The following is a 15,051-nucleotide window of genomic DNA, read 5'->3' as shown; positions in this document are numbered from 1 at the left end:
TGCAACCTATGTAATCACAGGCAGATTGTTATGCCCATACACCATCCCCTTGCAAAACCGAAACCTACTTGAATGTAACAGCGCTCACTGTTGCCCCTAATGGCCGGTTTCCATGTCATCTCCCAATGTCCTTAGACGTAGAAGGATGTCGAATACTGACTTGTATCACGGGTGACCTGACTGCAGTGAGAGCACAACATGAACCATGGGCCCACATTCATGAAGCTACTCAGAGTAGGACCAATGATCTAGGATCAGTTTAACCTTTTAGATCATAATGAATATCAGATTACCTCAAATCAAATTGTATTAATCACATACACATATTTAGCAGACGTTATTGCGGGTGTAGCGAAATGCTTGTGTTCTTAGCTCCAACATTGCAATAGTATCTAACAATTCACGACAATACACAACTCTAAAAGTAAATTAATAGAATGAATAAATAAATAAATATTCGGACGAACAATGTCAGAGTGGCATTGACTAAAATACAGTAGAATAGAATACACTATATACATATGAGATGAGTAAAGCAGTATGTAAACACTATCAAAGTGACTAGTGTTCCATTATTAAATTGGCCTGTGTTGCCATGTCTATGTATATAGGGCAGCAGCCTCTAAGATAGAGGGTTGAGTAACCAGGGGGTAACCGGGTGGTAGCCGGCTAGTGATGGCTATTTAACAGTCTGATGGCCATGAGATAGCAGCACCTGTGATGCACCTGTACTGACCTCGCCTTTTGGATGATAGCGGGGTGAACAGGCCGTGGCTCGGGTGATTGCACGATTGAGGGCTCGATTAATTCAGATTCTGGTGTTTTGACGGTGTCAGAGGAGGAAGCGTTTTAGACCTGTCAAATCCACAAGCAGCTCCAGGTGTGGTGACACTGATGGTTTCTCAGAACTGATGGCTTCTACAGTTGTGGCGAGAGTACAGCATTTTAGCGAAGCCTAACCCTTTTCCAAACCTTTAACCTAATTCTCCTAACCTGATACATCAATTCTCCTAAACTGATATTTTAAAACTGCTAACCTGCTACGTTAATTCTCCTAACCTGCTACGTTAAATTTCCTAACCTGCTACGTTAATTCTCCTAACCTGCTACGTTAATTCTCCTAACCTGCTACTTTAATTCTCCTAACCTGATACATCAATTCTCCTAAAGTGATATTTTAAAACTGCTAACCTGCTACGTTAATTCTCCTAACCTGCTACGTTAATTCTCCTAACCTGCTACTTTAATTCTCCTAACTGCTACTATAGAGCCATTGACTTTTGTCCTTCACACCAGAGTAACATAGTCCCAGCGCAATGATCTTCTCTTAAACTTTGCTCTGCTTGTGTGTCTACAGCTGTAGAGTAAATGACAGGACCCTTATTTAATGTCTCCTCTCAGATAAATAATGTGTTTGTGGATAATCATGGAGTTGAGGAAAATGAATCTAGGCCATTAGTTGACTGTAGGTTTTCAGTCCTCTGTTCTTCATGAGTACGTTCTACAGGGCAACACCAACCTGACTCTGACTCCTATCAACCTGCCTCATTAGATGGATAATCTAAAGACAGACTGTGTCACAAATGGCACCCTACCCTAAATACAATATTACTTGGGGTGCCATCTTCACCTGAAATAGCACCCTTTTCTCTATATAGTGCACTACTTAAGGTATAATTTTGAACATAGACATAGTCTACAACAATTTGCCAGTAAAATCAGCTGGAATTTCCTGTCCTGCACTGAGGAAATCTAACAGTTAAGGGGAGGAGTGTGTGGGCCTAGAGACGGGTCAAATTGCTCTGACAACAAGGGGGCGGGATTGCATACAAAATAACGGGGCACACAAAGAGTTTAGGGGCGTTGGTGGTTTTGCTCTGAATTTCGTCAAGTCAAAAGTATACTTCTTTAAAGATTATCGAAGATTTCAGAGATCTTAATAACATCCAACAGTTATGGCAGGTAAAACAAATATCATTGCATTGCATGGTTAGTAAAAACAAAACAATCTGGACTCTGATCTGCATGTTTGCTTTAAAAACTAACACTATCTTTTTTGAGCCTTCCTCTGACAATACTTAGGGTGTCATTTTGAACACAGACATAGTCTACAACAATATGCCAGTAAAAACCATCAGTTAAAATGTCTTGTCCTGCACTGAGGAAATGTCATAGTTAAGAACTTTTGCATGTGAACAGCAATCTGCACAATATGCTCTTCCCAAAGAACATTTCAATCTATTCGATAAATTGGATTGTATTGCAGTAGGTTCAACAGTCTATTGCAAGACTGTTTACTCAAATGTTCTTTTCAGATGAAGAGGCCGTGCCCGCTGCAGAGGGTCCTCTTGTCGCAGTGACATTTCAGAAAACTCCTCACAAAAAACAGAAGTACCTGGAGTCTGAACCCAAAGCATTGGGGGTAAATCATCCTGAGCAAATAAATGAAGTGTGGTCTGTGTAGTCTGGCAATCCATTTAAATGTCACTATAATGTATTATGATCTATGAAATGTTATTTAATGTTATTTAATATGTAGCTCATTTTACTTCACCCCTCTCTCCTCCCCCCTCAGGTGACTCAGATTGCCCTCAGTGTGTTCTATATCAGTTCTGTCATTGTCATTCTCACCAACAGCATGAGCATGGTGGTTGAAGATTTAATACAAATCATTGGATCAGTGTTTGTGAGTGGCCACCACACATGTGCCCCCTGCACTCACTTGATTGATATTAAAAGACAAGCAAATGAAAGAGTTGAGTGTTGAGACTATGAGTATGATGTGACTTTTACTGTTGTATTCTCTACAGGTGATCATAGCTGGTAGTTTGGCCATAGCTGCACAGAATCTCCATCTTCCCACTGTAAGTTATGCAATTTGTAGGCGTAGATGTTCTTTGACAAAACAAGTGAGATATACTGTATCAGTGGCATTTCTTCTGCTCTCAGCTGCTCTCTTCTCCCCCCTCTGTCTCAGCTGAAGGCCTGTCTGGGGATGCAGGTAGTGGCCTGTGTAGCATCAGTGATCAACTTGATCTTCTCTGTGTCAGACCTGGCTGGACACGGATACGGTAATGGCTGCTGGGTATACGTTGAAATCAACAGCACTGATCACAACGATACTTGCTATTCAATCACTGTGAGTATGTACAGACAATATGTCAGTATGTGTTTGAAATACTTCAATGTAAATCGACATTGAAAAAGGGGATGTTCAAACAGGGATGATCATATTGGATGATAAAGTGGGCTGAGATTAAGAATGTCCTATCAAATGTCACATGCAAATATTACAAGTTAAATGCGTAAAGAGGAAAATATGTCATACAATAGGAATAAACACATGAAACAAAGTACACATTGCTCCAATTCTTGTCAACAGGCTTCTACTGGACATTACCTTGCTGAGTTGGTCCTGATAAATACTGCTCTCATCGCTATCTCTGTCACGCTCGCTGCCTACTGCTGCAAGGTGATCAATTGCTGCTCCCCAGGACAACGAATGGTGAGTCAGTGTAGAAATGGAACCTCTAAAATCAGAAACGGACTGGCCAGAGGTCAGTTCTGGTAAATACCAGACGGATCCATTGGCCAGTGGGACAGTCTAAATTGGGGTTTTATCACAGAATTATCATGATTTGGCTTATAATGGGAACGACAAGGGAAAGAAAATGGTCTAGTGAGTTGTAAATTACTAGGTCAATTTCTGGTCCCATGCAGTCCTTGCCTTCCTACAACAGACATCACCTTGAAATGCAAAGTTTGGTTGAAGGCCTACCAATACTATGTCTGTGGTGTGTCTAGAATGGGGTAGTGGCCTGTTCTCATCGTTCAAATATTGCATTTGACCAGATACTGAACAGAACATCTGAATTATAATCAGTGATTGAATGTTGTTATAACATGACGGTTATAAACTCTTAATTGAGTGTGTGAGTTCTATCTTCCAGCCGGTGATCACAGTCCAAGTCCCTCCTGCTCAGCAATGAGGAGAGATACAGTTTGAGGACCAATCAAGACAAGAGATCCGACCCTCTCACTAACCAGCAAAAACATGTCTTAAACTTCCATCAACTAAAATATTGTAGGCCTATATATCTATACATACACTGAGTGCAGAAAATATTAAGAACACTGTGCTTCCCACAGTTGTGTCAAGTTTGCTAGATGTCCTTTGGATGGTGGACCCTTCTTGATACACACAGGAAACTATTTAACGTGAAATACCCAGTAGCGCTGCAGTTCTTGACACAAACCGGTGCGCATGGCACCTACTACCATACTCCGTTCAAAGGCACTTAAATCTTTTGTTTTGCCCATTCACCCTCTTAATGGTACACATACACAATCCACATCTCAATTGTCTCAAGGCTTAAAAATTATTCTTGAACCTGTCTCCTCCCCTTCATCTACACTGACTGAAAGGGATTTAACAAGTGACATCAATAAGGCATCATAACTTTCACCTGGACTGACCTGATCAGATCATGTCATGGAACAAACAGGCGTTCATAATGTTTTGTGCACTCAGTATAAGTCACCTGATGGATTTCTTTTTGTAATTAAAAACTTTGATACGATGTACCCTAATGTGAGTTACATTTTATTAGGGGTCCTAGCAGGTGCAGCAACACCTATTGTTTTGCTAGTGTTCTTATTATATTTCCTGGGTCCTCCTTCTTTTGGTCAATATCTCCACAACCAATTGTTAAAAAGTTGTAAAAAACAACAACAACAAAAAACAATAAATGGCAGGTTGGTAGAACCCTTATATATGATCTATGGAGGGTTTGTAAATGGCTTTCAATTCACCAATAAAGTATATCCATAGGTTTACAACCGGCTAGACAACTGTGTGGGTTAGAGCATGGTGCTGTCAACACTAGGGGGTTGGAGTTGATTCACACATGGGCCACATACTGAATGTATGTATCACTGGCAATTGTAATATAAGTGATTTTCGATATACGTTTTTACCAATGACCATATCATTTTCGTATGGTATCACAATGTAAGAACACAATTCAATATCATTCCCATTATTTCAATGTGCATGTACAGTGAAAAAGTAGGAGTGGCTGGAACATGAACGTTATCCTATTGTTTCTATTCATTGAGCAACTAGCTCTCACAGAATCACATCAGAATTGGACATTCGTCCATATTTCACAAACATCAAATTTCGAAGTTGTTGAAAATGTCAAATTTCAAAGTGTTTAAAGTTAAGTTTCGGAATGAACTCTCAAATCTTTAGGTTAGGCATTAACTCTGAATGGTTAAGGTAAGGTGTAAGGTTTGGGATAGGCTTAAAACTAAATAAAACGTTCAATCGCTGGATTTGAACATGCAACCTATGTAATCACAGGCAGATTGTTATGCCCATACACCATCCCCTTGCAAAACCGAAACCTACTTGAATGTAACAGCGCTCACTGTTGCCCCTAATGGCCGGTTTCCATGTCATCTCCCAATGTCCTTAGACGTAGAAGGATGTCGAATACTGACTTGTATCACGCGTGACCTGACTGCAGTGAGAGCACAACATGAACCATGGGCCCACATTCATGAAGCTACTCAGAGTAGGACCAATGATCTAGGATCAGTTTAACCTTTTAGATCATAATGAATATCAGATTACCTCAAATCAAATTGTATTAATCACATACACATATTTAGCAGACGTTATTGCGGGTGTAGCGAAATGCTTGTGTTCTTAGCTCCAACATTGCAATAGTATCTAACAATTCACGACAATACACAACTCTAAAAGTAAATTAATAGAATGAATAAATAAATAAATATTCGGACGAACAATGTCAGAGTGGCATTGACTAAAATACAGTAGAATAGAATACACTATATACATATGAGATGAGTAAAGCAGTATGTAAACACTATCAAAGTGACTAGTGTTCCATTATTAAATTGGCCTGTGTTGCCATGTCTATGTATATAGGGCAGCAGCCTCTAAGATAGAGGGTTGAGTAACCAGGGGGTAACCGGGTGGTAGCCGGCTAGTGATGGCTATTTAACAGTCTGATGGCCATGAGATAGCAGCACCTGTGATGCACCTGTACTGACCTCGCCTTCTGGATGATAGCGGGGTGAACAGGCCGTGGCTCGGGTGATTGCACGATTGAGGGCTCGATTAATTCAGATTCTGGTGTTTTGACGGTGTCAGAGGAGGAAGCGTTTTAGACCTGTCAAATCCACAAGCAGCTCCAGGTGTGGTGACACTGATGGTTTCTCAGAACTGATGGCTTCTACAGTTGTGGCGAGAGTACAGCATTTTAGCGAAGCCTAACCCTTTTCCAAACCTTAACCTAATTCTCCTAACCTGATACATCAATTCTCCTAAACTGATATTTTAAAACTGCTAACCTGCTACGTTAATTCTCCTAACCTGCTACTTTAATTCTCCTAACCTGATACATCAATTCTCCTAAACTGATATTTTAAAACTGCTAACCTGCTACGTTAATTATCCTAACCTGCTACGTTAATTCTCCAAACCTGATACATCAATTCTCCTAACCTGATACATCAATTCTCCTAAACTGATATTTTAAAACTGCTAACCTGCTACGTTAATTCTCCTAACCTGCTATGTTAATTCTCCTAACCTGATACATCAATTCTCCTAAAGTGATATTTTAAAACTGCTAACCTGCTACGTTAATTCTCCTAACCTGCTACTTTAATTCTCCTAACCTGATACATCAATTCTCCTAACCTGATACATCAATTCTCCTAAACTGATATTTTAAAACTGCTAACCTGCTACGTTAATTCTCCTAACCTGCTACGTTAATTCTCCTAACCTGCTACTTTAATTCTCCTAACTGCTACTATAGAGCCAGTGACTTTTGTGCTTCACACCAGAGTAACATAGTCCATCGCAATGATCTTCTCTTAAACTTTGCTCTGCTTGTGTGTCTACAGCTGTAGAGTAAATGACAGGACCCTTATTTAATGTCTCCTCTCAGATAAATAATGTGTTTGTGGATAATCATGGAGTTGAGGAAAATGAATCTAGGCCATTAGTTGACTGTAGTTTTTCAGTCCTCTGTTCTTCATGAGTACGTTCTACAGGGCAACACCAACCTGACTCTGACTCCTATCAACCTGCCTCATTAGATGGATAATCTAAAGACAGACTGTGTCACAAATGGCACCCTACCCTAAATACAACATTACTTGGCACCCTTTCCCCTATATAGTGCACTACTTAAGGTATAATTTCGAACATAGACGTAGTCTACAATAATTTGCCAGTAAAAGTCATCAGCTGGAATTTCCTGTCCTGCACTGAGGAAATCTAACAGTTAAGGGGAGGAGTGTGTGGGCCTAGAGAGGGGTCAAATTCCTCTGACAACAAGGGGGCGGGATTGCATACAAAATAACGGGGCACACAAAGAGTTTAGGGGTGTTGGTGGATTTTCTCAGAATTTTGTTAATTAAGGAAGTCAAAAGTATACTTCTTTAAAGATTATTGAAGATTTCAGAGATCTTAATAACATCCAGCAGTTATGGCAGGTAAAACAAATATCATTGCATTGCATGGTTAGTAAAAACAAAACAATCTGGACTCTGATCTGCGTGTTTGCTTTAAAAATGAAAACAGTCTCATACCGGAACATTTGCATGTGAACAGAAATCGTCTCAATATGCTGCTCCCAAAAAACATTTAAATCGGGTTGTATTGCAGTAGGTTCAGCAGTCTATTGCTAGACAGTTTACACAAATGCTCTTTTCAGATGAAGAGGCTGTTCCTGGCGTAGAGGGTCCACTTGTCGCAGTGACATTTCAGAGGAATCCTCACCAAAAGCAGAAGTACCTGGAGTCTCAACCCAAAGCATTGGGGGTAAAACATCCTGAGCAAATAAATGAAGTGTGGTCTGGCAATCCAATCAAATGTCACTATAATGTTTTATAATCTATGAAATATTATTCATAATTATCTGTAGTTCATTTTACTTCACCCCTCTCTCCTCCCCCCTCAGGTGACTCAGATTGCCCTCAGTGTGTTCTATATCAGTTCTGTCATTGTCATTCTCACCAACAGCATGAGCATGGTGGTTCTAGACCCACCACAAATCATTGGATCAATATTTGTGAGTACCCACCATACATGTTTCCCCTCCACTTACTTGATTGATCTTAAAAGACAAGCAATTTAAAGAGTTGAGTGTTGAGTCTGAGGTTGACATGTCTCTTACTGTTGTACTTTCTACAGGTGATCATAGCTGGTAGTTTGGCCATAGCTGCACAGAATCTCCATCTTCCCACTGTAAGTTTTGCAATTTGTAAGTGTACAAGTTCTTTAAAAAAAAAAGTGAGACGTACGGTACCAGTGGTATTTCTTCCCTTCTCCTCTTCTCCTTCTGTCTCAGCTGAAGGCCTGTCTGGGGATGCAGGTAGTGGCCTGCGTAGCATCAGTGTTCAACTTGATCGTCTCTGTGGCAAGAATGGAAGCACCCAGTTATGTCTGTTGGAAATACAGTGATGTGAATCTCACTGATTACGACAAGACTTGTGTTTTATTTCATGTGAGTATTTACAGACAGTATATCAGTATGTGTTGGTTATAGTTCAATGTACAGTGCATTCAGAAAGTATTCAGACCCCTTGACATTTCCATGTTTTGTTACATTACAGCCTTTTTCTAAAATTGATTAAATTGTTATTTCCCCCCTAATCAAATCGGCACACAATACCCCATAATGACAAAGCAAAAACAGGCTTTTATAATTTTCTTGCAAATGTATAAAAAATGTAAAACAGAAATGTCACTTTTACATAAGTATTCAGACCCTTTACTCAGTACTTTGTTGAAGCACCTTTGGCAGTGATTACAGCCTTAAATCTTCTTGGGTAAGACGCTACAAGCTTGGCACACCTGTATTTGGGGAGTTTCGCACCTTCTTCTCTGCAGATCCTCTCAAGCTCTGTCAGGTTGGATAGGGACAGTCGCTGCACAGCTATTTTCAGGTCTCCTAAGAGATGTTCAATCGGGTTCAAATCCGACCTCTGGCTGGGCCACTCAATGACATTCAGAGACTTGTCTCAAAGTCACTTCTGCGTTATCTTGGCTGTGTGCGTAGGGTCATAAGGTGAATCCACCAATTTGTAAGTCGCTCTGGATAAGAGCGTCTGCTAAATGACTTAAATGTAAATGTAAATGTCATTGTCCTGTTGGAAGGTGAACCTTTGCCCCAGTTTGAGGTTCTGAGCTCTCTGGAGCAGGTTTTTTTTAAATCAAGGATCTCCCTGTACATTAATCCATACATCTATCCCTCAAACCTGACTAGCCTCCCAGTCCATGCCACTGAATAACAGTCACTGCCACAACCATGCTTCCCCGTAGGGATGGTGCAAGCATTTCTCTAGACATGAAGCTTGGCATTCAGGCCAAAAAGTTAAATCTTGATTTCATCAGACCTGAGAATCTTGTTTCTCATGGTCTGTGTCCTTTTGGTGCCTTTTGGCAAACTCCAAGCGGGCTGTCATGTGCCTTTTACTTAGGAGTGGCTTCTGTCTGGCCACCATAAAGACCTGATTGTTGGTGTGATGCAAAGATAGTTGTCCTTCTGGAAGGTTGTTCCATCTTCTCAGAGGAACTCTGGAGCTCTATCAGAGTGACCATCAGGTTCTTGGTTGCCTCCCTGACCAAGGACCTTCTCCCCGATTGCTCAGTTTAGCCGGGTGGCCAGCTCAAGGAAAAGCCTTGGTGGTTCCAAACTTATTCCATTTAAGAATGGAGGCCACTGTGTTCTTGGGGACCTTCGATGCTGCAGAAATGTTTTGGTACCCTGCCCTAGATCTGTGCCATTGTCCACATAGCACAGATCTGGGGCAGGGTATTCATTCGCCCACATGGCTTGGTTTTTGCTCTGACATGAACTGTAAACTTTGGGACCTTATATATGATTTAGAAAGTGTGTGCCTTTCCAAATCATGTCCAATCAATTGAATTTACCACAGATGCACTCTAATCAAGTTGTAGAAACATCTCAAGGATGATCAATGGAAACAGGATGCGCCTGAGCTCAATTTTGAGTCTCATACAAAAGGGTCTGAATACTTATGTAAATAGGGTATTTCTATTTTAATTTTTTTATTTCTAAAAACCTGTTTTGTTTTTCCATTATGGGCTATTATGTGTAGATTAATGAGGGAAAACATTTATTTAATCAATTTTAGAATAAGGCTGCAACGTAACAAAATGTGGAAAAAGTCAAGGGGCCTGAATACTTTCCGAATGCACTGTAAATGCTAAAGTGATGCTCATATTAGATGTTCAAGTGGGCTGAGATTGAGAATGACCTATGAAATGCTACATGCAAATATGACTTATTGGATGTGTAGAGGCAAATACACAATACATATAAATGTACAGTATGTGGACACCCCTTCAAATTGGTGGATTCGGCTATTTCGGCCACACCCTTTGCTGACAGCTGTATAAAATCGAGCACACAGCCATGCAATCTCCATAGACAAACATTAGCAGTAGAATGGCCTTATTGAAGAGCTCAGTGACTTTCAACATTGCATCGTCATAGGATTCATAGGAATCGTAGGATTCCACTTTCGAAGTCAGTTTGTCTAATTTCTGCCCCGTCAACGGTAAGTGATGTTAATTTGAAGTGGAAATATCTAGGGGTAACAAAGGCTCAGCCGCAAAGTGGTAGGCCACACAAGCTCACAGAATGGGGCCGCCAAGTGCTGAAGCACATAGTGGGTAAAAAAATCGTCTGTCCACAGTTGCAACACTCACTGCAGAGTTACAAACTGCCTCTGGAATCAACGTCAGCACGAGAACTGTTCATCGTGCTGACGAGCATCCGCACACAAGCCTAAGATCGTGACATACAATGCCAAGCGTCGGCTGGAGTAGTGTAAAGCTCGCTGCCGTTGGACTCTGGACCATTGGAAACGCATTCTCTGGAGTGATGAATCACACTTCACCATCTGGCAGTCCGACGAACAAATTTAGGTTTGGTGAACGCCAGGAGAACGCTACCTGCCCCAATGCATAGTGTTAACTATAATGTTTAGTGGAGGAGGAATAATGGTATGGGTCTGTTTTTCATTGTTTGGGCTAGGCCTCTTAGTTCCAGTGAAGGGACATTTAACACTACAGCATACAATTACATTCTAGACGAATCTGTTCTTCCAACTTTGTGGCATAAGTTTGGGGAAAGCCCTTTTCTGTTTCAGGATGACAATGCCCCCATGCACAAAGCAAGGTCCATACAGAAATGGTTTGTCGAGATCGGTGTGGAAGAACTTGATTGGCCTGCACAGAGCCCTGACCTCAACCCCATTGAACTCCTTTGGGATGAATTGGAATGCCGACTGCAAGTCAGGCCTAAGCTCCTAACATCAGTGCCCGACCTCACTAATGCTCTTGTGGTTGAATGGACGCAAGTCCCCGCAGCAATGTTCAAACTACTAGTTGAAAGCCTTCCCAGAAGAGTGGAGGCTGGTATAGCAGCAAAGGGTGACCAACTCCATATTAATGCCTATGATTTTGGAATGAGATGTTCGACGAGCAGGTATCCACATACTTTTGGTCATGTAGTGTATGTCGTACAATGGGAAAAAAAACATAAAAGAAAGTACACAATGCTCCAATTCTTGCCCACAGAATTCTGCTACACATTACTTTGCTGAGTTGATCCTGATTCAAACTGCTCTCATCGCTATCTCTATCACGCTGGCTGCCTACTGCTGTAAGGTGGTCAACTGCTGCTCCCCAGGACCACGAATGGTGAGTCAATGTGGAAATGGAACCTCTAGAATCAGAATAAAACTGTCCATAGTTAGATCTGGCAAATGCCAGAACGAGACCATTAGAAAATGGGCCAGTCTAAATTGGGGTTTTAGTGCAGAATTATCATGATTTGGCTAATGATGAGGACAACAAGGGGAAAAAGTGGTCCAATTTCATGCAGTCCATCCCTGCCTACAACAGACATCACCTTGAAATGCAAAGTTTGGTTGGATACTATGCCTGTGGTGTGTCTAGAATGGGCTGAGTGTCCTGTTCTCATCATTCAAATATTGTATTTGACCAGACAATCTGCATTATCATCAGTAATGGAATGTTGTTATAACATGACTGTTATAACGTCTTAATTGAGTGTGTGAGTTCTCTCTTCTAGCCGGTGATCACAGTCCAAGTCCCTCCTGCTCAGCAATGAGGAGAGATACCATGTGAGGACCTATCAAGACAAGAGATCCAACCCCTTAATCAACCAGCAAAAACATTCTTCCATCAACTGACATATTGTAGGCCTATATGCCTACACGTATGTCAGACCGATGGATTCTTTTTTTATATAAAAAACTGCTTGGCATGATGTAGCCTAATGTGAGTTATATTTTATTAGAGGTCCTAGCAGGTTGGTAGAACTGTGATGGAAAACATTTTGTTGGTGCTTTTCTATTTACCAATTTCTGTGTTCTATGTTTGTGCTTTTCTATAAACAAATTTCTGCGTTCATGCAAGTGACTGATTAAAGGAATCCTCACTATCAGTATCTGCAATTTGGCAGTACACCGAGATCCTTGTTTAGGGAAAGGGATATCTCAATTTCAAGGTCTCAGCTTAGAGAGAAGAAGCCTTGTGAGGTAAGCTAATTCATGCAAATCTAACTTTTCAGTATATAAGGGAACTAATGGGACTGCCCGTTAGAGCTCACTTCAGACCGGTACTTTATGCATCTAAGTTTGACTGTGACCTCTCCAGCTTGCTGACAATAAAGAATGATTCATTTATAATTGACTTAGAGTGTCCCTGTGTAAGAATTTACACAACAGAACCCCTACATTATGATCTATGGAGGGTTTCTAAATGGCTTACATGTTATAAATAAAGGATATCCATAGGGGGTTTGAACAGGCTATGTGGGTTAGAGCATGGTTCTGGCAACACTAGGGGGTTGGAGTTGATTCCCACATGGGCCACATACTGAATGTAAGTATCACTGGCAATTGTAATATAAGTCACTTTAGATAAAAGTTTTTACCAATGACCATATCATATGATATCACAATGTAAAGAACCCCATTCAATATCCTTCCCATTATTTCAATATGCATGTACAGTGACAAAGTAGTGGCTGGAACATTAAAGTTATTCTATTGTTTCTCTTTAATGAGAGCACAACATGAGCCATGGGCCCACATTCATGAAGCGACTCAGTGTAGGACTAATGATCTAGGATCAGTTTAGCCTTTTAGGTCATAATGAATGTCAGATTCCATGGACATGGGGACCTGAACCTAGAACAGCATTCGAACGCTGAGACACTTTATGATTACGGGCCCAAGGTTCAATTTGCATTACAGTGCCTCCGCTTTGTGGCTAACACAGCACTAAAATGCTGCTAGATATGAAGTGTCCATCTCTTATAATCCATTTGTAGATGGTAGATTTGGAGTAATGGTAAATGGATAACTGTAGTGTTATGAGCAAGGGTTAGAGGTAAGCCTAAAGAGCTGTCATCAAGTCCACAAGCGGCTCCCATTGTTGTGACACTGATGGTTTCGCGAAATGGATGTTTTCTACAGTTGTGGCTAAATGGAGTACAGCATTTTAGCTTGGCCTAACCCTAACCCTTTTCCTAACCTTAACCTAATTCTCCTAACCTGCCACTATAATCGAGCCACAACCGTAGACGTCATCATTTCCGAGAAACCATCAGTGTCAACACACCGCCAAAACATCAGCAATAAGGGTGTCGGCTTGATCTGATGGAATCTAGGCTTAACTGCTGTACATTTGATTTGAAAGGTGAGCATTGTTCATTCAAGAGACTGGACTACAGTTTCAAGTTTGATTTAAAGCTTGCTTGTTTCAGTCTTTGCTTACTTTGATTCAATAATTCTTTGTGAGTTCCTCTCATACTGAATGCCCCATATTGTAAGAGGACATCACTGCTGGTATTCTGAACCATGGATATAGGAAAGGCATTAGCTCAGACTAGAGGCCACATCCTCTTTGAAGGTCGTTTTGGGAATGTGTTCATCAAAAATAAGCTGTTATGAAGAGGAAATGTCTAACAACAAAAACAGAATTAGTATCCAAATTATCATTGAGTAGCTAAAGTAGTTTTTAAATGCATAACGTGAAGGACCTCACATAATTCTGCTAGGTCCTAGGAGATGTGTAGCACAGATTAGGGCGCCAGTCAAATTGTCATACCCAATAATATATGCTGTAGTGGTCTAATGCAACCACTTGAGGGAACTGTTGTGTAAATTAGAGCATGCTATCTGTTGACGAGACTGGACTGTGGGGCCCCGTCTCTTACCGTTTTCCTATGACACATTTGCTTTAGATTCCCCTGACACTAACCTTTCATCCATCACTTTCATCACAGTTTTCCAAGAAAAACTGTGATGAAAGTGAGCAGTAAGACGCAGCAGTAAGACGTGTTCTTTTGTCCCATGTAAATATTCAATCTTTTTCTGTATTTTTTGTATACATTTCATTATATTTCAATCTCTTTTTTCCTTTTTCGAATTAAATATACCTTCCTGCAACCCGCCTCACCCAATGTGGTACGGATCTGTTATTTTTTAGACCTTATAACTGGAACCTCCATCAGAATCTAGGCATCAGAAGCTAGCCAGCTAATTAGCTACTAGCTATTTAGTCATTGTTAGCGGTCTTTACCTTTAGCTCAGACACCAGCCGCTTTAGCCCGGATAGCCCGGATAATACCTGCCAGTCTGCACAGCGCGATATGAGCCCTGAGCATATCGGACTGCTTTTTTCCCACTACATCACCGGATTCCTTCCGAAAGCTCTGGACCATTACACCAGATCTTCGCAGCTAGCTAGCTGCTACCGAGTGGCTATCGTGGCTTACGCCCTTGTCCAGAAGCATGCACCAGCTAGCCTCGAGCTAGGCCCATCTCCCGGCTAGCAAAGGAAGTACACCAACTACAATACCTTTCTTGCCAATTGGCCTGGACCCTTTGTCGACACGGAGCCCCGCCAATCCAGCTCAACTGGTCTGCTGGTCTGCTGATGTA

General features: G+C 41.1%; 1 protein-coding gene across 2 annotated transcripts; it reads left to right on the top strand.

Annotated features, from left to right (window-relative positions):
* Positions 1-1,829: 1,829 nt before the first annotated feature.
* On the top strand, positions 1,830-12,444 carry m4a4a (Membrane-spanning 4-domains subfamily A member 4A). Of its 2 annotated transcripts, XM_082969275.1 has the most exons (14): positions 1,830-1,962; positions 2,316-2,422; positions 2,576-2,686; positions 2,811-2,864; positions 2,978-3,139; positions 3,383-3,505; positions 3,951-3,968; positions 7,518-7,536; positions 7,758-7,864; positions 8,004-8,114; positions 8,237-8,290; positions 8,394-8,549; positions 11,654-11,776; positions 12,171-12,444. In XM_082969275.1, the coding sequence occupies exons 1-14, from the start codon at positions 1,956-1,958 to the stop codon at positions 12,207-12,209; spliced, it is 1,191 nt and encodes a 396-aa protein (XP_082825401.1). In that variant the 5' UTR covers positions 1,830-1,955; the 3' UTR covers positions 12,210-12,444.
* Positions 12,445-15,051: the final 2,607 nt, after the last annotated feature.

The sequence above is a fragment of the Salmo salar genome, chromosome 26 (assembly GCF_965601325.2).
Source record: "Salmo salar chromosome 26, fSalSal1, whole genome shotgun sequence".
Classification (NCBI taxonomy): domain Eukaryota; kingdom Metazoa; phylum Chordata; class Actinopteri; order Salmoniformes; family Salmonidae; genus Salmo; species Salmo salar.
The sequence above is the reverse complement of the archived record's forward strand: the minus strand, read 5'-3'. Positions and strand labels throughout refer to the sequence as shown.

Bases quoted from the DNA above. Each gene is read 5' to 3' on its own strand.
- m4a4a (XM_082969275.1), top strand. The intron at 7,865-8,003 runs GTAAAACATCCT...CTCCCCCCTCAG, and splicing joins CTCAACCCAAAGCATTGGGG to GTGACTCAGATTGCCCTCAG. The intron at 8,115-8,236 runs GTGAGTACCCAC...TACTTTCTACAG, and splicing joins AAATCATTGGATCAATATTT to GTGATCATAGCTGGTAGTTT.